General features: G+C 39.8%; 1 protein-coding gene across 8 annotated transcripts in view; it reads right to left on the bottom strand.

Annotated features, from left to right (window-relative positions):
- The window catches only part of ARHGEF6 (Rac/Cdc42 guanine nucleotide exchange factor 6), a 116,283-nt gene that overhangs the window by 15,796 nt on the left and 75,748 nt on the right, over positions 1-24,739 (bottom strand). For all 8 annotated transcript variants that reach the window (XM_060086995.1, XM_060086997.1, XM_060086996.1 and 5 more), the window contains 3 exons: positions 7,058-7,196; positions 4,288-4,347; positions 2,176-2,322 (listed from right to left, as the gene is read on the bottom strand). In XM_060086995.1, the coding sequence (XP_059942978.1) occupies positions 2,176-2,322; positions 4,288-4,347; positions 7,058-7,196 (346 nt within the window). The remainder of the gene's footprint in view (positions 1-2,175; positions 2,323-4,287; positions 4,348-7,057; positions 7,197-24,739) is intronic.

Genomic DNA, 24,739 nt, shown 5'->3' with positions numbered 1-24,739 from the left:
GTGCGTCCGACCATCTTAGCTACAATTATCCTCATGCCTGGCTCCGCCTCCTTTCTCCCGCTTGAGAAGAGCAACCTTTCAAGGCTAATTTTTCTAACAAGTGTTCTGCGTTCTCTCACATCTTTCTCTTGCTTGGTCTCATCTCCTGCTCTTGCTTCCAGCTGCCTCTCCTGTCTAACTGGCTTTTTCTGCTGCCTTTAGCATATGCACATCTCCTGTCCATTTCATAAGCTTTCACTTGCCCCTGTGGCTCCTTAGACATAACACCCTATTTCTTGACATTTTATTGCCAGATTACTTGCTGCCTTCGTTTTCTCCCCATTGATCCCCCTCTAACTGCACCCCTGCTGCTCTCTCAAAGTCTTCAATCACTGCCTTCTAGAGAAATCCAATGGCTTCTTCCCGGTCTCTATACTCTTTGACCTCTGACCCTTCTGCAGCACTCAGCAGGATGACCATTTTCAAATGCACCTCCTAGAATTTCCACGACATACCACACTCCCCTGATTCTCCTCTATCTTCTGCTTTGTCTTTTTTTCTTTTTTTAATCTTTTGGCCTCGCCGCGCAGCATGCGGGATCTTAGTTCCCCAACCAGGGATCGAACCCCAGCCTCCTGCACTGGAAGCGCGTAGTCTTAACCACTGGACAGCCAGGGAGTCCCTGCTTCGTCTTCTTTTTCCGGCATTGATTCGTCCTTGCTTTACCCAAGAGGTTTATCCCAAAGGTATGAAAGACTGTTAGAGTCACTGCATTAACCTTCCACAGGGTATCTGCATTTTAAATGAGATTGCTTTTTTTTCCAATTTTTAAATTGAAGTATAGTTGATTTACAATGCTGCAAGTGTACAGCAAAGTGATTCAGATACATATTCTTTTTCAGATTCTTTCCATTTTAGGTTATTACAAGATATTGAATATAGTTCCCTGTGCTATATAGTAGGTTCTTGTTGTTTATCTCTTTTATGTATAGTACTTTGAATCTGTTAACCCCAAACTCCTAATTTATCCCTCCCCGCTTTCCCCTTTTGTAACCACAGTAATGAATCTCTGACAGAGACCTGTCAGGGAGTAGAGGAAGATGTCTGGGGAGGGAGAAGACGATTGTAATACCCCATAAATCACACCAGGTGATGTAATCAACCTTCTTCCCCTACCCCACTCCCTTCCTAAAAGACATAATCCACCTTCAGGCCTCCGTGCTTCTCTCTGGATATTTACTTCCCAAGAAGGCACATCTGTCAGGGGCATGTAAACCTCTGCCTCTAACTCTGACCTCCTACCCACATTTCTATACCGTTTCAACAGCTGCCTACAAGTCATCTCCTCCTGGATACCCACCATCACTTGAAAGTTACCAGGTCTGAAATGACATCCGTCATTTCCTTTAGGCTCTGGCTCACCACTTCCTATAGGCTTTCCCTTCTCAACAGGTCTCATATTTGCCCCTAAAGTTTCATTCTCTCTGCCACCACCTTCCTGGGGGGTACTTACCACTTTCCAACCCAGCTGGCCTGTCTCTAGCCCTATCCCCTCCAGTTTAGCTGACATATACAGCTGCCAGGTTGTCAGAAACACCCCTTTCGTTTCACCCCTGTTTCTCTACTACTCAGGCCTCGCATGGTTTCCTGCTGCGTCCAGCTGAACTATCCTTGCCTGACATCTGAGGTTCTTCACAACCTGCCTCTCTCGAACCCAATGAATTCACTCTTTCACTCTGCCCAGGATGCTTCCTCTGCTCCTAATAAACTGGCTGGCTCAGTGCGCTTATGTCTCCTGAGATAAGAATGACCTCTCCCTTACAAAATCTTCCCCCTCTCTCTTCACGGCCCCCTCCTCAAGTTCTGTCTGCATACAGTCTTTTCTTGGTCTCTCCCTTCTCTGAACTTCTATGGAATCTATTGTAGGGATGGTATGATCTGGCATTGACTATTTTGGTTTGTTTTCTAGTTGCAGCTTGGCTTTTAATCTGTCTCTAATGAGTTCTTTGAAGGCAGAGATCATGGCTGTTCTTTTCTCTTAATTGCTCCCACAGCACCAAGCAGAGGGCTGGGCAAAGAACAGGTGCTCAGTTTCTGATGTGAAAAGTTTGATCATTTGACCTTGATGGAAGAAGAAAGAAAGGAAGAAATATATAAAAGACGGAAGAAAGGGTGTTGAGATTTGAAACCTCTTACCTCACATGTTCCATACTGCACCATTACTTGCGACATAAAGATCACATTTCCCAAGGTTTTAATATCCTCCCCTTCCCATGCCTGAATAGGTTCCGAAAGTATCTGCAACTCCAGCTGTTTTCTCTTTCTGAGATCTTGGCACTGCCCCTACAGAACCAAAGCAGAACATACTGAAATAGGAATTCTTCTGAAACAGACCTGAAACAAGGCTAAAGTAAGAAGCGGCTCTTGACTATCAGATTTCCACTGAGTCCCTATTCCTCACCACGAGTCCCATCACCAGGTCCGTTCCGGACAGACGGAAAGATCCACTACCTTAAATCTCTAGCCTTCAGCCCCTGAACATTTTGTAAGGAAGAGCCACTTCTCATTTTGCAAAACATCAAGATAAAGTGGTAGAAGCGGGTTGCCTCTCCCTCTCCACAAGGAGACAAGTAGCAGAATCACATCAAACAGGACCAGTAGGTTCAGATCTGCTGCTTGGTGTCCCTGCTCGCTCCAGCTCCTCTCCATCTTGTCTACCTTTGCATAAATCGTGCTTTGTTACAAAGCAAATTTATTTTTCTAACTCAGTTTCCAACCAAGTGACATCTTAATTTACAAAATGACTCCAAGAGTTATCGAAAAAGAGAAAATTAAACTCCTTATGCCACAGTGAATCAAACTGATCTTATAATGAAACATATGCACTGCCCTATACTTTGTTTTGGGACCAGTAGTAGATTGCTATGAAAAAGTACTAAGTTAATTTTTATCCCTAAAAGGATTGGAAAAAGAGATACAACCGAATTTCACAAATACAAACTGAAAATACAAGCCAAGAAATAACACGTGGGGTATGACTACTATATATTTGTATATAGTATATACTATATACATATATCTCTCACTGCTTCAGAAAATGTGAAGTTATCTTAAAATAATTTAACAGTATTCACTCCAAATCGAATATGAAAATAAGCATATGGTTAGTTATGTTCCTGTTTCCAAATGACTATCATAGTGTTTGGGGGCGTGTTTTCTATAAAATCTCTGCTGCCCCTTTCAGGTAAATGGAAACTTGAGCAAATAAATTCATTGTACACATATCTTTGAGGTCTAGAATGGGAATAAGTATACTATAACCATCAAAGCAAGTTATACAACATGTAAAATGATTAGAATGAAATATCGTTTTTCAAATGAGACATTTTATATTCAATTTACATAGGAAAAAAGAGAAGGGATACAAATTATTATAAATGCCATGGCTTTCAGTGGGCTGTTCCATTAGGTTGAACCATGTCAAACTGCCAATATTCCACCATTTTTTACCTACAACAGCAATTTTAACCTGATACCTTACACTCTGGTCTTCAACTTGCTGTTTAACTGTGGACACGTCAGGTACAGATCTTTCGTCAGCAATAAAAACGAGGTGACGGTGAATGTTGCATCACAACCTTACAGCAAGAATCCATAACTAAACGTTGATCCCCATCACTTGGAGTACTACAGAAATGTCTAAAATTAAGCTCAACTTAATCAATCTCCCCAAATAACCTTTTCTTTCCTCCTAAAATGCCACCAAGCAGTTTTACATCAGTGGGTTCAAGAGGACATTAAGCCATTGTGCTCAAGATTCAAGATAAAAGGTAACTTTGATAGCACTCTATATACAGCAATTGTATTTTAGTCGGGTTTCTTTTTCCTTTTAGATTTGATGAAGGATTTCTTTTTCATATGCAAAGAATAGACTCACACCTTTCGGCATAAGTAGATGAATCCGGTATTGATGCCGATCAGTGAAGGACGAGTTGCACAGACATACGGTGAGTAACACGGGGGTAAAGACAAAGAGACAAAAGGAAACCCCCCACCTACACAGCCATGCTTAATGTGGCAGAGACTTCAAATGTGAGTGCTTTACACCCTCAGCCTGGCAACCTTTCACAGGTAAGCATGATGTTTGGAAGACAACATTCAATGAAACAATCACTGCGATACGGTCGCTAGAGCTTGTTGTTTCCACTCTAGAGACCTTTGCAGAAGGAAAGAAACATTACACACAAGTCACTCTTTTAGGAACAAAGCATACAAAATGGAGAATTATAATTTTAGAACATCACCTACCATGAGAGTTTTGAATGCTATGATTGCTTTCAGAATATCCTGGTGATCTGGATGCGTATCCTATGAAAGGAATACATTCAAAAACAATATTAAAGGAGAACAGATCAGTGATTGCAGGGGTTAGGGGTGGGAGGAGGGTGTGGCTGCAAAGAGATCCAAAGAAGACATTTTGAGGGATGATGGAATTGTTCTGTATCGAGATAGTAGTGGTGGTAACTCGAATTTCTACACACGTTAAAAGTCATAGACCTGTACCCCAAAAGAAAAAAGTCAGTTTTACCGTATGCTAACTTGAAGATTAAAAAATAAAACAGCATTTGAGCATTTGGAATCTCAGCACCTCTAATGATCAGGTAATGAAGAAATTAAGATGGCTGGGAACACATTATATATTTGGTAACAACATACTAGGTACAGTTATCGAGGCAAGAGTTCCCATTTGCCTTTTTGCTGTTATACCGTGGATAATAAATAATAATGTGCGGGGGGGGCATCATTAGGTCATGTTGTTAGTAAATGACAAGAGGTAGGGAATTGTAGAAACAGAGTGGTGGTTAGAGAGAAATCAACCCAATCTCATTTCCTACACCTCCATTTTCTTTCAGCAGACTCAACATGGCAGACGGGAAAAAATTCCAGGTCTCATACCATGTGCTCCTTCTTAAGCAAGCTGATTATGTTTGGTCTGCAATTCCACGGTACTCACAACCCTGAAAAGTGAAAAGGTTCAAAAATGGCTTTGAGGAATCCACATCTGCATAACTGTTTGTGAAGGGAAAGTAGGGCTCCTTGCGGGAGATGTCCAGCTAACCTCTGGAATTCAGCTGCAGTAAAAGGAAGACAAAATCTGCTGTTCAATCAGCTTTGGGTGATAAAATACAGAGCTGAGTAGACTAAGGGTCTGACCCAAGCCAAGAGCAGCACTGCTTATGAAAAGAAAGGTTGTACTCCTTTATAAATGTATCCTTCCACAAATCAGCTGATCATTGAGAAGTTCAAGTTCTACTCTGCCATGAGCCAGCAGCCATACTCAATGATCAGAAAGCTGGATAAAGTGTCTCACCAGATGGTGAACTTGTACTCAGAGTACGTATTATCTGATGGTGGGAAATGAAAGGCAGCCAAAGGCAGGTGACCAGCATGCGGAGGAGGAGAGGAAACGGGCTCTGAGACAAGAAGGGCCAAGACAGAGGATGCAGGCAGTGGGGGCACCTGGGATTTTATTTCCTCAAATGAAGTGTCCATTTGCACTTCAGCACTGAGCAGTTCCAGAAACTGGGGTCACGCGTTTCTGGATTTTTGTGATAAACAAGGAGGGGCAAACCTCAAATGGTTCAGTAAACAGGTTTAGCTTTTGGAAAGCCATCCAGAGGTCAACACCTTCCTGGGCCCTAAGTGAAATTTCATTCTGGCAGGCCAAAGAACCTGAGAATGTGCTTTCCCTCAGAGTACACGCTTTCAATCCTTACAAACGCTGACAAGACGGGCAGCGTGCAACCTTTTTCTTTAAAGATAATCAAACCCTTTCAAACCTCAAAACCTTTCCCCAGACACAGGAAGAACAAGTAGGGTAAATGCAGCTTCACCCCTTGGGCCCTCCTCACCCATCCCCATCCCCCATGCTCCATCACACAAGAACAGCTCAAGAAGCTACCCCTGCTGATTGGCTTTTAATAAAGAGGATTTGGGCTCTTGAGGCAAAAATATTCAATCCTCAGGCCTCATTGCAAATCTGAATATTTAGAAAAGGTGAGAGCTATGCTACAGCTGTTGCAAGTAAACTGTACATTTTTAAACAAAAATGTGAGGGGGCTTTGATGGAGATGTATGGCTGCATAAACAGAGAAACTGAGAGTGGACCCATTTATTCATCTTTAAAGAAATACCAGAATCTTCCATTGTAATCCAGAGTCAGAAAGCTGAATGACCACAGTGCTCTAGGGATAAACATTCCTGTCTATAATGAAAAATGTTCTGTACATTTTCTGATGCTGTTTTGCTTTGTTTAGCTCCCACAAGAAAGCTGGTTCATGTATCAGAGCAACAGAAGATTTCTTGGTGGAAGATTTCTCTGTAGAACCACCATCTACAGATGAGAGGGCAGAAGAAAACCTAAGTCAACCAGTGAGCAGAGACTTGAGGAAGCAACAGGACCGGGGCTGGGAGAAGAGAGGGGAGGGAGAATGATCATGAATACTTAATAGTAAAGTATGGGTATCTTTCAGTTATTAGATGAATAAGTCCTGGGGATCTAATGTACAGCATGGTGACTATAGTTGATAATACTGTATTGTATACTTCAAAGTTGCTTAAAAAAAAAAGAAAAGAAAAGATCTTGAAAGTTCTCACTAAAAAAAAAAAGGTAGGTATGTGAGGTGACGGATGTGTTAATTAACGTGATTGTGGTCATGATTTTACAATGTATGTGTATATTAAATCATCACATTGTACACCTTTAAAAAATCACGTTGTACAACCTAAATATATACAATTTTTATTGGCCAATCATACCTCAATAAAGCTGGAAAAAATAAGTAAAAAAAAAATCTTCAGAGGGAAAAAAAAAAAAAGAATGTCCCCTTCTTATTTTGCTGCATAATGGGGAAAACTAAAAGTCCGGGAAGAGGGTAGACTGGATCAAGTAAATTTTGAAGCCCAGGTTTTTTCTGAAGTGCTCAGTAAGGCTAGTTTGGAGGTGGTACTGGCTGCTTCCTCCAGAGCAGAGGCTCATCCTTTGTACAGGAGCTTAAAACAGCTCGCCTTCCCTTACCTCCATATGCCGTTCCAACTCTTGCAAGAGAGTAACATACTTTTCCAGTCGCATGAAAGGTTTGCTGAGACTTGTTGTTAAAATGAGGATACCTGGGCTAGATGCACCTTGATTTTCCATAAATCGTTCCAGATCGTCACTGGCAAAAGAACGAATATAGTTTTGTTACTGCTTAATATTCCATGTAAAGAGTTACCAACTGAACATGATTTTCCTGTATTTCACAGCATAGAAAACCAAATAAATTTTGGATCACCAGCGCAAATGCTGTCCAACGCACTTCAACTCAATTCAATCAGCATGGTGCACAGCACTGGGCTACAGCAGTGAACCAGGCACTTATGATCCCTGGCTTTATTTTCTCATCCAACAATTATTTATTGAGCATCTACTAAGTGCCAGGCTCTGTTCTCTGTTGGGAATACAGCCGTGAAGAAAACCAAAACCCCTGCCCTTAAGAAGCCTGCACCCAGAGGCATGGGGCATACAATCTATCATATGACCTCAATGTCAGGTTTGAAAAAATCTTTTCTTAGTCACTGCAAACATTCTAGTTATTGGCTGATGAGATGCCAAGGGGAGTAACTCACCAAGTGCTCCCTATCACCAGGTGCTCCCTATCACTTGTAATTTGCCAGAATCAAGTCCTAAATTCAGATAGCAGCATGTTTGCATGACTAATCACTTAGCCTAGGATCTGAAAACAGTGCAGCAGTCTACCCAAATAACTCGGCTTTAAAAAAAAAAAAAGACTGTAGGGAATTCCCTGGCGGTCCAGTGGTTGGGACTCTGCACTCTCACTGCCGTGGGCCCCGGTTCAATCCCTGGTAGGGGAACTAAGATCTCACAAGCCACGCGGTGTGGCCAAAAAAAAAAAAAAAAAAAAGACTGTATTAATATCTTAGGAACCATGTTGTGCAAATGTCTAAGTCTAAGCCTGGGTTTTCTCTGCCCTTCAGCACCCTCTTGGACTGTCTCCTTTCCACCAATAGGATACTGAGTCCTGGGGCTGCAAGATCATTTTAGTTTATATTTCTGCAACATAGAATTAAAGAAGGAAACCTGCCTTATCTCTTGACCCCTCTCCCTCCTTGCTCACCCATGCATACCTAATCCGTCACAAGCCTTCTTGTGCCTGTTTATTCCTTTCCATTCCCACTGCCACTGACTCAGCTCAGGCCTTCATCTCTCCGGTCTGGTTCACTGCAATAGTCCAATGGACCCCACAGCTTCCAGGCTTTCTGGCTTGTGAAGCACCCTGCAAACCACCACTTAACTCCTGTTGCTTTCCTACTCAGGAACCTCCAATTGCCTGCAAGATCAAGTCTTAACTTTTTGGATTCCCACTGGCCCCACCAATCTTCTCATCCCTCTCCAAGAGGAACCCTCTACTACCAAATGACCTACTTATTCTCCTAGAACACATCTTCGACAGTGGTTCCCAACTGTGGCATGTTGCAAAAAGTTGTGCTGTGTTCAAAGAAACTTGCTATCAGTGATAACCTACTAGGGGGTTTGGGGGTGTGGTGGGTTGCAGGTTACCCCTATTATAGATACTCTCCCTCTGCTTGGCTTTTGCGAGCAGGAGAGAAAAAGACATCATTTCAGCTGTTACACAGCAACCTTGAGTCACGCAGAATCACAGGGATGTCATGGAAGCTAGATCTCATCTGAGTGGTCACATCTAACCATCAAGGCTACCTGTTTTATCAGTTTTTGCAGTCTTGCTCCAGAAGCAGCCAAGGGGAGGGAAGTGCCCTGGACTTGAAATCATAAAACAGATTCAGTGACCCTGATCAGTTACCAACCTCAGCTGACTCATTTGTAAAGCAGAGATAAAACCTACTTCCTACTAAAATCATGAACCTTAAATATTGGGGTTTATAAGACTAAAATCTTTCATGCTAAGATCTCTGCATGCATCTGTTCTGGTTTAATATTCACAACAACATTTCAACACAGGTGTTATCTTCATTTTACAGATGAGAAACATGAGACTCAGAAAGGGTGAGTGAAAGCAAGTAAATAGCTAAGTTAAGGTTCATACCCAAGTCTGTTGGAAATCACTACTGTCTGATGCTTGATGTGGAACACAGCAGTGGCATGGACCATCTCTGAGGTCTAAACCATGAAAAAAAGGAGGGTGGGAGCTGAGTTCACTTGAATAATGCAGGGAGAACTTCTAGAAGAAATAGTGTTTTGGACCTAGAGATTATCATACTAAGTGAAGTAAGTCAGACAGAGAAAGACAAATATCATATGATATCGCTTATATGTGGAATCTGAAGTATGATAGAAATGAACTTATTTACAAAACAGAAACAGATTCACAGACATAGAAAACAAACTTATGGTTACCAAAGGTTAAAGGGGGTGGGGAAGGGATAAATTAAGAGTTTGGGATTAACAGATACACACTACTATATATAAAATAGATAAACAACAAGGTTCTACTATATAGCACAGGGAACTCTATTCAATATCCTGTAATAAATCATAATGGAAAAGAATATGAAAAAGAATATATATCTATATGTATAACTGAATTACTTTACTGTATACCTGAAACTAACACAACATTGTAAATCAAGTAGATCTCAATAAAAATTTTGAAAAAAGAAATAGTGCTTAATGCAAGCAACTAGGGAAACAGGTTAACGTGCCTGTGGGTCAGATTTGGCTTAGACTAAAAAATGATCATCACATATAAAGTATAATTAGGAAAATAACTCGAAGTTGGAGAGTGCATTTGAGTATGTAATTTTGAGAAAATCAATTTTCTAATTTCTTTTCAATTTGGTAAACAAGCCTTATTTTTTCCTTTCCATGAGTAAATAACTACCTGCATCCTCAACGTTCTACTCTAATTGATACAAGGGTTACAACAATTAAAAGCAAATGCTAATGTGTACTTTATTACTTTCCATGCATCATTCTAACTTCTAGGCTTGTTAAATATTACAAAAGAATTTAAATTTTTTTTTCAGTATAACATGAGATCACTATCTCAGAATAAAACACTGGCTATTAGGGAAAAAGTAACATTAGACTAGTGCAACAAAAGAACAAAACTGCCTTATAAAGCCACTGCCCATCATGATAAATAGATCCTCAAAGACACATTTTACTTAGCCAAATAAATTTAATGCACAAATTAATATCATACACAAATATAACATGCAAATATATATCTGTATACCAAAACACAATGTCTTTCAAATGCATCTTTTACGTTTTATACAGCCTGTTTGAAGTGCTTTTCAAGTTTAACATGTTCTGTATATGTGATGTGACACAATAGAAGCAGTTTTCAATGTATGAATGTTGTTTGAAACTCAACATACCCTTATAGAATGCACGGTGGATGGGGCTCTGGTATATTCTAGGTTGGGCTGGAAAACTGAAGAAAAGTGTCATACATTATAATAACACTACAGGGCTTAACCATCTCATATAACAGTGTTTCTGTAGAATCTTTGCATAGATTTCCACTTTGAACGATGGTGACTCTAACTAGAGCAGCTAGAAAAGGACCAGATTTTCCCCCCTTTTCGCCTCACTCTCTCGCCACCAGCCTTTCATGGGAATCACCGTGGTCTGGAAAGCGGAGGTGAGGCACGAGGAGCTGGGAGGCTGGGCGTGGCCAGTGGAAAATCCCCGGGATGCCGCTCACACTGGGTTGGGTGGATCTCACTTAGCCCTTTTTTCACTGATCCAGTCCCAGAGACTAGGCTGCCTGCTTCTTCCCCACCACTTTTTTGTTTGTGGTCAGTCTCACTTGCTCCCTTCCCTGGTTCCTCAAAGACAGAACAGAATCTAGTCTCAGAATTTTTCCTATGTGCTTCGTCCCGGAAGCAAGTACACAGCTCTGAGTTTTTCTCAAAGTCTTCATTGCTGACAACAGTGGTAAACAGAGAGTTTATAAAACTAACAAGAGGAAAAGAATACGTGGTGTTTGTGGTAGTCGCCGCAATAGAGCCGGAAGTGAGGTCCAGATCTGCCTCGGCGCTAACTCTCTCCCCCTCTCCCCCCTCTGTCTTTCCACGCCGCCGGGTTCCTCTCCCTTGTGAAAAGGATGGATGCCACAACGAAGCACGGGAGAGAAGTGGGTATTTTTGTAAGGGTGAAGTTACTCCCAGGAAGAAATAAGAGCCACAATAGCGAGCCAGAAGGGGAGAGAGAGGGGAAATCCCAAAAGACCTCGCCCAGGGCCGAGCAAAAGACTGGGGCACTCATTCAAATATATGTAAATATGGGGAGCAAACATATCAAGATTGGGGTCTGCTTGTATCTCCGAATTCAGATAATGCATCACTGCACTTTTCACAAGGCACCAACACACAGTCATACAATTTTCGGGCTGCGTCTGGTCTCATTGTCAATCGTCACAAGCATTTCTAGTATGATACTGCTACCTGCCGGCCGAAATGAAGAAGTTCACCTAACTGGCTTGCTCTGACTCAAAAATTTTCCCGCTTCTAAGCACCTACAGCTTTAGCAGAAATCCACCAATGTCCCTATTTCAGCTGAAGCCTTCATATAAAACAGGATTTTAATCTGAATTTTCTGAGAATTTCACTCAACTATGCTTTGCCTCTAGTATGTCAGCATAAATTACGACAAGATGCCTAGAAAATAGCTTGGATTATATTAGAAGCACCTCTGAGGATAACCCCAAGTATTTTAATTTAATTTTCATTCCTTACATGTAAATAAACCACTAAGATAAAAATTCAGTTCTATGGGACTCCAGTGAGTCTTCCATCATTTCAAGGGATATTATAAAATTCTCCAAAAAAATCAATAATCATATATAAAATAGATAAACAACAAGGACCTACTGTATAGCATAGGGAACTATATTCAATATCTTGTAATAACTTATAATGGAAAAGAATCTGGAAAAGAATATATATCTATATCTATACATAGATATATGTACACTGAATTACTTTGCTGTACACCTGAAACATTGTAAATAACTATACTTCAATTTTTAAAAATCACTAACCAAAATCAAGCAAACAGGGTTATAATTTCCCCCCAAAGTTGAGAATCTTTCAATTAACTGTGCAACAGACTTTAAATCATAATGTTTGAAAGAATCTCTACTGTTATTTATATTTTAAACTCCTAACATGGGTAAATGCAGAGTCAGTAGTATTTTAGTACACAGAATTACAACAGAAAATTCTCTAAACACTACAAAAGTCTGCCATCTGAGGTACACCGTTTCTTTCTGGTATTTATCCAGAATTGCTGTTCTCAGATCAGAAGAAAAAGAGTACGTGCTCATATAAATGGCAAGCTAACATGATGGGATCTCTTTTCATTGGCATTAAGAAATTTACCCTTATCCGCACAGGATGTTTACGTAGCCATCACAGGAAAAATGCCTCTGAACCATATTTTTATTTATTGAAGATAAGTAGTGAAGTATGAAAACATTCCTGGAAATAATAAAAACAAATTCAGGACTGAGGCTCCCTCAGGGGAGGGAGGGAGGAGCAGGAAATATTGGAAAGTATACACAGGACTCCAATTGCAGCTACAATTTGATTCTTAAGCTGAATGGTGGGTACGTGGGTGTACTTTATTTTATCTCTGTTCTTTGTATGCTTGAAATATTGCATAATTGTTTTTCTAAAAAAACAACGAGAAGCTGGTAGAAGACGAATAAAGCAGACATGGGAGGTGGCAGCAAGTACCTTGTGCTATATGCCGGGTACTTGGTATACATTATTTCATTGAATCCTCACACCAACCCTGCAAGGTAGGGGATTTTATCCTCATTTTACAAGTGAGGAAACTAAGGTTTAAAGATTAAGTGAATCACCCTGGGTAACACAGCTTCTAAGTGGCAGAGACAATAAACTGTAAACTGAGACAATATAAAAGTGGGAAAAAGTTTTTAGGCTGACATCAAGGAGTGGCCTGAAGGGGATGGTGGCATGAGATGCTACATGGACCCATCCCCCAGGGAAACAAGCCGAGCTAGTGGAGCCTATAAAAACAACCATTTAAAGTCTCTAGAAAGTGTTCCAATGACATCTGGTAAATGAAGAAAACATTTATTCAAGAAAATATTCTAAAACTCAGTAAGAACAGGGAGAGCTTGGTATTTGAGCCATGACCTGCTCTCTCCCTCTCTCCCTCCTCCCTCCTCCTGGCTCAGTTTGCCAGAAGCCACTCCAGGCAAGTGTGGACAAGAAGAGAGGGCTCCCTCTGCCCTCAACTCCCACCCCAAGGACACAATATCTCACTAGCGTATCTCAACTGATTCAGCTCTGAGTTGAAGACATTGAATGCCTAGTGAGTGTGGCTGAGAGGCTGGACAGAGAGGGAGGACGCAGGCTGAAAATACTGGCACCAAATTACCCTCACCCCAGCTCGCTTGCAGGGTAGAGGTTCTGTGCTGGGAAAGGTAAAAAGAGAAGACCAGAGGCTACTGCCCTGCCCAGCACCCAGAGTAGTGGCTCAAAGATTTTGCCCAGGAGAGAGGCAGACAGACTATAGGAACAGTGAGCTTTCCTCAAAGGAACTGGTTCTAGTTGAAAAACAGTGTGGGGAAATTCAAGCCTAAGGTCTCTTGCAAAGGCAATGAAGATTTTGGTGGTAAGCAAATGAGAGAAGGCTGGTCCTCTTAATTAAGAACAACAAGCTCGGGCTTCCCTGGTGGCGCAGTGGTTGAGAGTCCGCCTGCCAATGCAGAGGACGTGGGTTCGTGCCCCGGCCCGGGAAAATCCCACATGCCGCGGAGCGGCTGGGCCCGTGAGCCATGGCCGCGAAGCCTGCGCGTCCAGAGCCTGTGCTCCGCAACGGGAGAGGCCACAACAGTGAGAGGCCCACGTACAGCAAAAAAAAAAAAAAAAAAAAAAAAAGAACAACAAGCTACACAAGAGGCCAGCTAGGTCAGTAGAGAGAACGAGCAAATTTCAAAGACTGGTCTCAAAAAACTACCCCTAGAATAAAGAGCCCAGAAATAAACCCACAGGCCTACGGCCAATTAATCTTCGACAAAGGAGGCAAGAATATACAATGGAGAAAAGACAGTCTCTTCCATAAGTGGTGTTGGGAAAGCTGGACAACCGCATGTAAATCAATGAAGTCAGAACACTCCCTCACACCCTACAGAAAAATATACTCAAAATGGCTTAAAGACTTAAATGTAAGACAGGACATCATAAAACTCCTAGAAGAGAACATAGGCAAAACATTCTCTGACATAAATTGTACTAATGTTTCCTTAGGTCGGTCTCCCGAGGCAATAGAAATAAAAGCAAAAATAAACAAATGGGACCTTTTGCACAGCAAAGGAAACCATCAACAAAATGAAAAGACAACCTACAGACTGGGAGAAAATATTTGCAAACAATGTGGCTGACGAGCGCTTAATTTCCAAAACTCATACAACTCAATATCAAAAAAACAAACAACCCAATCCAAAAATGGGCAGAAGACTTAAGTAGACACTTCTCCGAAGAAGACATACAGATGGCCAACAGGCACATGGAAAGATGCTCAACATCACTAATTATTAGAGAAATGCAAATCAAAACTACAATGAGGTATCACCTTACACAAACAGTAAATAAGAATGTTAATATAACAAATGCTATAAATATATCCTCATTCTCCTTTCTTCTCTCAGTTTCATTAATAGAAAATTATATTAATAATAACAATGGCGGGCTTCCCCGGTGGTGCAGTGGTTGTGAATCAGCCTGCCAATGCAGGGGACATGGGTTTGAGCCCTGGTCCAGGAGGATCCCACATGCCGTGGAGCAACTAAGCCCATGTGCCACAACTACTGAGCCCGCGAGCCACAACTAATGAAGCCCGTGCGCCTAGAGCCTGTGCTCCGTGGCAAGAGAAGCCACTTCAATGAGAAGCCTGCACACCACAACAGAGTAGCCCCTGCTCTCAGCAACTAGAAAAAACCCACGTGCAGCAGCAAAGACCCAATGCAGCCAAAAATTAAATAAATGAATAAATAAATAAATTTAAAATAACAATAATAATAATGATGGCAATGTATTATTGGGTTCATAACATATAGACATAACATGTATAACAACAGTAGCACAAAAAGGGAAGTGGAAATAGAGGTATACTAGGAGTAACATTTTTATATCTCACTAGAATTACGTTACTGTAAACATGAAGCAGATTCAGACAAGTTAAGATATATATATGGAAAGCCTCAAAGCAAACACTAAAAAAATAATTCATGGGGGTGGGAGCAGGGATTGACTGCAATGGGCATAAGGGATCTTCTGTGACAGAAATGTTCTTAAATTGGATTGTGGTGATAGTTGCACAACTCTATACATTTACTAAATGTAAGTTAAACAAATTGGTTAAAAAAGTAAAATAGGGCTTCCCTGGTGGTGCAGTGGTTGAGCGTCCACCTGTTGATGCAGGGGACACGGGTTCGTGCCCCGGTCCAGAAAGATCCCACATGCCGCAGAGCAACTAAGCCTGTGTGCCGCAACTACTGGACCCACGTGCCACAACTACTGATGCCCACATGCCTAGAGCCTGTGCTCTGCAACAAGAGAAGCCACTGCAATGAGAAGCCCATGCACCACAATGAAGAGTAGCCTCCACTTGCCACAACTAGAGAAAGCAATGAAGACCCAATGCAGCCAAAAATAAATGAATTAATTTAAAAACCAAAATACAAACAAACAAAGAAACCTCCCAACAAAGAAAAGCCCAGGACCAGATGGCTTCACTGGTGAATTCTATAAAACATTTAAAAATGAATGAACACTGGGGACTTCCCTGGTGGTCCAGTGGTTAAAACTCCACGCTTACACCGCAGGGGGGTGGGTTTGATCCCTGGTCAGGGAACTAAGATCCCACATGCCCCGTGGCACAGCCAAAAAATAAATAAATAAAAAATTTTTTAAAAAATGAATTAGGGCTTCCCTGGTGGCGCAGTGGTTGAGAGTCCGCCTGCCGATGCAGGGGACATGGGTTCGTGCCCTGGTCCGGGGAGATCCCACATGCCACGGAGCGGCTGGGCCCGTGAGCCATGGTCACTGGGCCTGCATGTCTGGAGCCTGTGCTCCTCAATGGGAAAGGCCACAACAGTGAGAGGCCTGCGTACCGCAAAAAAAAAAAAAAAAGAATTAACACCAATCCTCCTCAAACTCTTCCAAAATAATTAAAGAGATAGAAACACTTTCAAACACATTTTATGAGACCAGCATTACCCTGATACAAGAGCCAGAGAAAGACACCACAAGAAAAGAAAACTATAGGCCAATATCCTGATGAATATAGATGCCAAAGTCCTCAACAAAATACTAGCAACCCAAATGTAATAGCACACTAAAGGCATCATACACCATGACCAGTGGGAAATATACCTAGGATGCAAGGATGATTTGACATACAAAAATCAATCAATGTGATACATCACACTCAAAGGGCAAAAGATAAAAATCATATGATCATCTCATTAGATGCAGAAAAAGCATTTGACAAAAATCCAACATCCTTTCATGATAAAAACAAAAATGCTCAACTAATTAAGAATAGAAGGAAATTGCCTCAACATAAGAAGGCAATATATGAAAAGCACACAGCTAACATCATACTCAATGGTGAAAAACAGAGCTTTTTCCTCTAAGATCAGGAACAAGGCACAGATACCCACTTTGGTCACTTCTATTCAACACAGTACTGGATGTCCTAGCCAGATAGGAAAGAAAGAAAAATAAAAGGCATCCAAACGGGAAAGGAAGAAGTAAAATGATCTCTGTTCACAGATGAAATGATTTTATATGTAGAAAACCCTAAAGACTCCACAAAAAACTGGTAAAACTAATAAATGAATTCAGTAAAGTTGCAGGATTCAAAACTAACATACAGAAATCAGTTGCATTTCTATACATTAACAATGAACTATCCAAAAAAAAAATACAGAAAGAAAGGAAGAAAGAAAGAAAGAAAGAAGGAAGGAAAGAAATCTCATTCATTGATACAATAGCATCCAAAGAATAAAATACTTAGGACTAAACTTAACCAAGGAGACCGAAGACTTGTACACTGAAAATTACAAAACATTAATGAAAAAAATTAAAGAAGGAACAAATAAGTGTAAAGACATCCCATGTTCACAGATCAGAAGAGTTTATACTGTTAAAAATGTCCAGACGCTTGAGGATATGGGGAGGGGGAAGGGTAAGCTGTGACAAAGCAAAAGAGAGGCATGGACATATATACAGTACCAAACATAAGGTAGATAGCTAGTGGGAAGCAGCCGCATAGCACAGGGAGATCAGCTCGGTGCTTTGTGACTGCCTGGAGGGGTGGGATAGGGAGGGTGGGAGGGAGGGAGACGCAAGAGGGAAGGGATGGGGGAACAGATGTATATGTATGAATGATTCACTTTGTTATAAAGCAGAAACTAATAAAAAAATCATTTAAAAAAAACTAAATACATACACAGATAAATAAATGCATGTAACCGGTGAAATCCGAAAAAAAAAAGTCCAGATGTTGAAAGCGATCTACAGATTCAATGCAATCCCTATAAATCCTCAATGGCATTTATTTTTTTACAGAAACAGAAAAAAACAATCCCAGAATTCATATGGAACCAAAATGAACCCCAAATAACAAAGTTGGAGGTTTCACATTTCCTTATTCCAAAACATATTACAAATCTACAATAATTAAAACAGTATGGTTGGCACAAAGAAAGACACTAGATCAATAGAACAAATTAGAAAGCCTAGAAATAAATCTGTGTATATATGTTTAAATGATCTTTGACAAGGGTGCCAAGAATATATAATGAGAAAAAAACAGTCTTCGACAAATGGTACTGGGAAAACTGAATATGCACATGCAAAAAAGAAAAAAGAAAACTGGAACCTTACCTCACACCACACACAAAAATCAACTCAAAATGGATTCAAGACTTAAACATAAAACTTGAAGTTCTAAATTCCTGGAAGTAAACAGGAGAAATGCTTCCAAACATTGGTCTTGGCAATGATTTCTTGAATATGATACCAAGAGCACAGTTAACAAAACAAAAAATAGGCAAGTGGAACTACATCAAACTAAAAGGATTTTTCACAGCAAAGCAAACAATCATAAGAGTGAAAAGGCAACCTATGGAAAAGGAAAAAATATTTACAAATCATCTATTTGATAAGGGTCTAATCTCCAAAACAATAAGGAATTCCTGCAACTCAATAGTAAAGATACTAATAACCTAACTTAGAAGTGGGCAAAGTAACAAACACATGAAAGAATGCTCAACATCATTAATCATTAGAGAAATGCAAATCAAAACTACAATGAGATATCACCTCACACCAGTCAGAATGGCCATCATCAAAAAATCTAGAAACAATAAATGCTGGAGAGGGTGTGGAGAAAAGGGAACCCTCTTGCACTGTTGGTGGGAATGTTAATTGATACAGCCACTATGGAGAAGAGTATGGAGGTTCCTTAAAAAACTAAAAATAGAACTACCATACGACCCAGCAATCCCACTACTGGGCATATACCCCAAGAAAACCATAATTCAGAAAGAGTCATGTACCACAATGTTCATTGCAGCTCTATTTACAATAGCCAGGACATGGAAGCAACCTAAGTGTCCAATGACAGATGAATGGATAAAGAAGATGTGGCACATATATACAATGGAATATTACTCAGCCATAAAGAGAAACAAAATTGAGTTATTTGTAGTGAGGTGGATGGACCTAGAGACTGTCACACAGAGTGAAGTAAGTCAGAAAGAGAAAAACAAATACCATATGCTAACACATATATATGGAATCTAAAAAAAGAAAAAAAATGGTCATGAAGAACCTAGGGGCAGGGCGGGAATAAAGATGCAGACCTACTAGAGAATGGACTTGAGGACATGGGGAGGGGGAAGGGTAAGCTGGGACAAAGTGAGAGAGTGGCATGTGCATATGTACACTACCAAATGTAAAACCGATAGCTAATGGGAAGCAGCCGCATAGCACAGGGAGATCAGCTTGGTGCTTTGTGACCCCCTAGAGGGGTGGGATAGGGAGGGTGGGAGGGATGGAGATGTAAGAGCGAAGAGATATGGGGATATATTTATATGTATAGCTGATTCACTTTGTTATAAAGCAGAAACTAACACACCATTGTAAAGCAATTATACTTCAATAAAGATGTTAAAAAAAAAAGAAGTGGGCAAAGGACTTGAATAGACATTTTTCCTAAGAAGACATACAAATGGTACATGAAAAGATGCTCAACAACACTAATCATCAGGGAAGTGCAAATGAAAACCACAATGATATTTTTTTTTCCGGTACGTGGGCCTCTCACTGTTGTGGCCCCTCCCGTTGCGGAGCACAGGCTCCGGACGTGCAGGCTCAGCGGCCATGGCTCACGGGCCCAGCCACTCCGCAGCATGTGGGATCTTCCCAGACCGGGGCATGAACCCGTGTCCCCTGCATCGGCAGGCGGACTCTTAACCACTGCGCCACCAGGGAAGCCCCACAATGATATTTTATAATAACTATAAATGGAGTATAACCTTTAAAAATTGTGAATCACTATATTATACACCTGTAACTTATATACTATTGTACAGCAACTATACTTCAATTAAATATTACATTAGTATTTATCTGAGGAAAAGAGATACATGACCCTTACTACATGAGATTGTATACATTTAAGTAGAGAAGTGTAATAGTTACTGTAAACACACACACACACATACAATGAGACATCCCCTCACATCTGATTAGGATGGCCATTATCCAAAAATAAATAAATAAATAAAGACAAATGTTGGCAAAGATGTGAAGAAGTTGGAACCTCTGTGCACTGTTGGTGGGAATGTAAATTGGTGCAGCCACAGTGGAAACAGTATGGAAGTTCCTCAAAACACTGAAAATACAACTACCATTTAATCCAGCAATCCAACTTTTGGTTATTTATCTAAATAAACTGAAATCAAGATCTCGAAGAGACATTTGCATTCTCATAGCCAAGTTGTGAAACAACATAAATGGCCATTGATGAATGAATGGATAAAGAAATGTGGTATGGGGCCTCCCTGGTGGCGCAAGTGGTTGAGAGTCCGCCTGCCGATGCAGGGGATACGGGTTCGTGCCCCGGTCTGGGAGGATCCCATATGCCGCGGAGCGGCTGGGCCCGTGAGCCATGGCCGCTGAGCCTGCGCGTCCGGAGCCTGCGCGTCCGGAGCCTGTGCTCCGCAACGGGGGAGGCCACAACAGTGAGAGGCCCGCATACCGCAAAAAAAAAAAAAAAAAAAAAAAAAAAAAAAAAAAAGAAATGTGGTATGCATATGCATACCTCTTTAAAGAGAAGGAAATCCTGTCATATGTGAAAACATGGATGAACTCTGAGGACATTTTGCTAAGTGAAATAAGCCAGTCACAGAAGGAAACATACTACATGATTCCATTTATATAAGGTATCTGAAGTAGTCAAACTCATAGAAGCAGAAAGTAAAATGGTGATTTCCAGGGGCTGGGGTAAGGGAGAAATGGGGAGTTGCTGTTCAGTAGATATAAGTTTCCGTTATGGAAGACGAAAAATTTCTAGAGATCTGCTGTACAAAATTGTGCTTATACTTAACAATACTGTACTGTACACTTAAACTTTTGTTAGGAGGGTAGATCTCATGTTATACATTTGTTTGTTTTACCACAATAAAAATAGAAGGAAAAAAAGTGGAGGCAAAATAAAACTTTCTTAGGCAAACAAAAACTGAGGGAAACTGTCACCAGTAGACCTCCTATCAAATATTGTTAAAAGAAGTATTTCAGAGAGAAGGAAACTTGGATCTACATGAGAAGGAAGAGTGTCAGAGAATAATAAATGCAATTAAAATAAAATCTTTTTTCTTATTCTTAACAGATGCAATAGATAGCTGTTCAAAGTAATAAAAGCAACAGTATATTGAGTGATTTTATGTTATGGATACGTGAAATGAATGAGAACAATAAGAGATGAGGGGGAAAAATTTAGAATACTCTGTTATAAGATACCTGCATTACCTGTGAAATGGTAAGTGTTATGTGAAAGTGCTGTTAGGTTAGTTGTAAATGGATATTACAAACTCTAGGGAAATCAATAAATTTTTTTCAGAAAAAGACAAAGAGAAGAAGAGAAAATGAAATCATATAAAATGTTTAACTAAAACCAGAGAATGCAGGACTTCCCTAGCAGTCCAGTGGTTAAGACTCTGTGCTTCCACTGCAGGGGGCAGAGGTTCGATCCCTGGTTGAGGAACTAAGATCCCACATGCCGGGTGTCATAGTCAAAATTAATAATAATAATAATAATAATAATAATAATAATAAAACCACAGAAGGCAGTAAAAGGGGGGCAGTAAAGAAAGAACAAGGGAAATGAATAGAAAATGGTTACAAACATTTTAGATATTAATCCAACTATAATAATAATCACTTTAAATGTGAATGGTCTAACTATGTCAGTTAAAGGACAGAAATTCTCAAAGTGGATTAAAAAAGCAAGACTCAATTATATATTGTCTACAAGACACAGACAGATTATAAGAAAAGGTATGGAAAATGAAATATTAACAGCAATCAAAAGATAGCTGGATTAGCTATATTGATTTCAGAAAAAAACTGACATCAGAACTTGGAAAACTATCAGGGATAAAGAGAGAGAATTACATAAAGATACAAGGGCCATTTCTCCAACAAGACAAAGCAATCCTTAACATGAATGCACCTAACAACAGAACATCAAAATACATGAGGCAAAAAAAAAAAAAAGTGATAGGACTTCCCTGGTGGTGCAGTGGTTAAGAATCCACCTGCCCACCAGTCCCCTCCACCAGGAAGCCTACACAAGCCTCTGAACCAAACTTATCCACTGGGGGCAGACACCAAGAACAACGGGAACTAAGAACCTGTAACCTGCGAAAAGGAGACCCCAAACACAGTAAATTAAGCAAAATGAGAAGACAGAGAAATACACAGCAGATGAAGGAGCAAGGTAAAAATCCACCAGACCAAACAAATGAAGAAGAAATAGGCAGCCTACCTGAAAAAGAATTCAGAGTAATGATAGTAAAGATGTTCCAAAATCTTGGAAATAGAATGGAGGAAATAAAAGAAACGTTTAACAAGCACCTAGAAGAACTAAACAGCAAACAAACACTGATGAACAACACAATAAATGAAATTAAAAATTATCTAGAAGAAATCAATAGCAGAATAAATGAGGCAGAAGAGCAGATAAGTGACCTGGAAGATAAAATAGTGGAGATAACTACCACAGAGCAGAACAAAGAAAAGAGAATGAAAAGAATTGAAGACAGTCTCAGAGACCTCTGTAACAACATTAAACGTACCAACATTCAAATTATAGGGGTCACAAAAGATGAAGAGAAAAAGAAAGGGTCTGAGAAAATATTTGAAGACATTACAGTAGAAAACTTCCCTAACATGGGAAAGGAAATAATCAATCAAATCCAGGAAGCACAGAGAGTCCCATACAGGATAAATCCAAGGAGAAACATGCCAAGGCACATATTAATCAAGCTATCAAAAAATAAATACAAAGAAAAAATATTAAAAGCAGGAAGAGAAAAGCAACAAATAACATACAAGGGAATCCCCATAAGGTTAACAGCTGATCTTTCAGCAGAAACTCTACAAGCCAGAAGGGAGTAGCAGGACATATTTAAAGTGAGGAAAGGGAAAAACCTACAACCAAGATTACTCTACCCAGCAAGGATCTCATTCAGATTTGATGAAGAAATTAAAACCTTTACAGACAAGCAAAAGCTAAGAGAATTGAGCACCACCAAACCAGCTTTACAACAAATGCTAAAGGAACTTCTCTAGGCAGGGAACACAAGAAAAGGAAAAGACCTACAACAACAAACCCAAAACAATTAAGAAAATGGTAATAGGAACATACATATTGATAACTACCTAAAATGTAAATGGTTGAAATGCTCCAACCAACAGACATAGACTGGCTGAATGGATACAAAAACAAGACCCGTACACATGCTGTCTACAAGAGACCCACTTCACATGTAGGGACACACACAGACTGAAAGTGAGGAGATGGAAAAAGATATTCCATGCAAATGGAAATCAAAAGAAAGCTGGAACAGCAATTCTCATATCAGAAAAAATGGACTTTAAAATAAAGACTATTACAAGAGACAAAGAAGGACACTACATAATGATCAAGGGATCAATCCAAGAGGAAAATATAACAATTGTAAATATTTATTCACCTAACACAGGAGCACCTCAGCACAAAAGGCAAATGCTAACAGCCACAAAAGGGGAAATCAACAGTAACACAATCATAGTAGGTGATGTTAACACCTGTCTTTCACCAATGGACAGATCATCCAAAATGAAAATAAATAAGGAAACACAAGCTTTAAATGATACATTAAACAAGATGGACTTAATTGATATTTATAGGATATTCCATCCAAAAACAACAGAATACACTTTCTTCTCAAGTGCTCATGGTACATTCTCCAGGATACATCGTATCTTGGGTCACAAGTCAAGCCTTGGTAAATTTAAGAAAACTGAAATCATATCAAGTATCTTTTCTGATCACAACACTATGAGACTAGATATCAATTACAAGAAAAAAACTGTAAGAAATACAAATACATGGAGGCTAAACAATACACTACTAAATAACCAAGAGATCACTGAAGAAATCAAAGAGGAAATCAAAAAATACCTAGAAACAAATGACAATGAAAACACAATGACCCAAAACCTATGGGATGCAGCAAAAGCAGTTCTAAGAGGGAAGTTTATAGCAATACAATCCTACCTCAAGAAACAAGAAAAAACTCAAATAAAATATCTAACCTTACACCTAAAGGAACTAGAGAAAGAAGAACAAAAATAGATAGATCCACTATTGTGATCCATCCCTCTATCAGTAATCAAGAAATCCAGCAGGTCGAAAATTAGTAAGGATGTAGTTGAACTGAGCATAATGTATTCTGTGACATAAAACACAATGTAACAAATTTATAAGAACAGAAATCAACAAATGGTGCTGGGACAATTGGATATTCACATGCTAAAGAATGAAGTTGGACCCCTACCGCACATCATATGTAAAAATTAACTCAAGAAGGATTAAAGAGCTAAACTTAAGTTAACAATATTAAATTCTTAGATAGGCCTAAGTCTTCATAACCTAGATTAGGCAACAATTCTTTAGATATAACACCAAAAATATAAGCAAAATAGATAAAATAGATACATTGGATGTCATCAAAATTAAATTTAAAATTAAAACTTCTGTGCTTCAAAAGATACCAAGCAAACCCACAAAATGAAGTTTTTTGCAAATCACACGTCTGATAAGAATATATAAAGAAGAATATATAAAGAAATGTTGCCACTCAACAATGAAAAGATGAATAACCCACCTAAAAAACAGACAAAGGGTTTGAGGGAAAAAAAGGTTCAACATCATTAGCCCTTAGAGAAATGGACAGTGACTGCTACTGGGTAAGGGGTTTCTTTTTGGGGTGATGAAAATGTTCTGGACCTAAATAGTGGTGATGGTTGCACAACCTAATATATTAACAACCACTGAGTTCTACACTTTAAAATGGTGGATTTATGGTATGTGAATCATACATATCTCAGTAATGAATCA

This window comes from Mesoplodon densirostris, chromosome X (genome assembly GCF_025265405.1).
Source record: "Mesoplodon densirostris isolate mMesDen1 chromosome X, mMesDen1 primary haplotype, whole genome shotgun sequence".
Lineage (NCBI taxonomy): Eukaryota > Metazoa > Chordata > Mammalia > Artiodactyla > Ziphiidae > Mesoplodon > Mesoplodon densirostris.
This window is presented reverse-complemented; position numbering and strand designations above follow the sequence as displayed.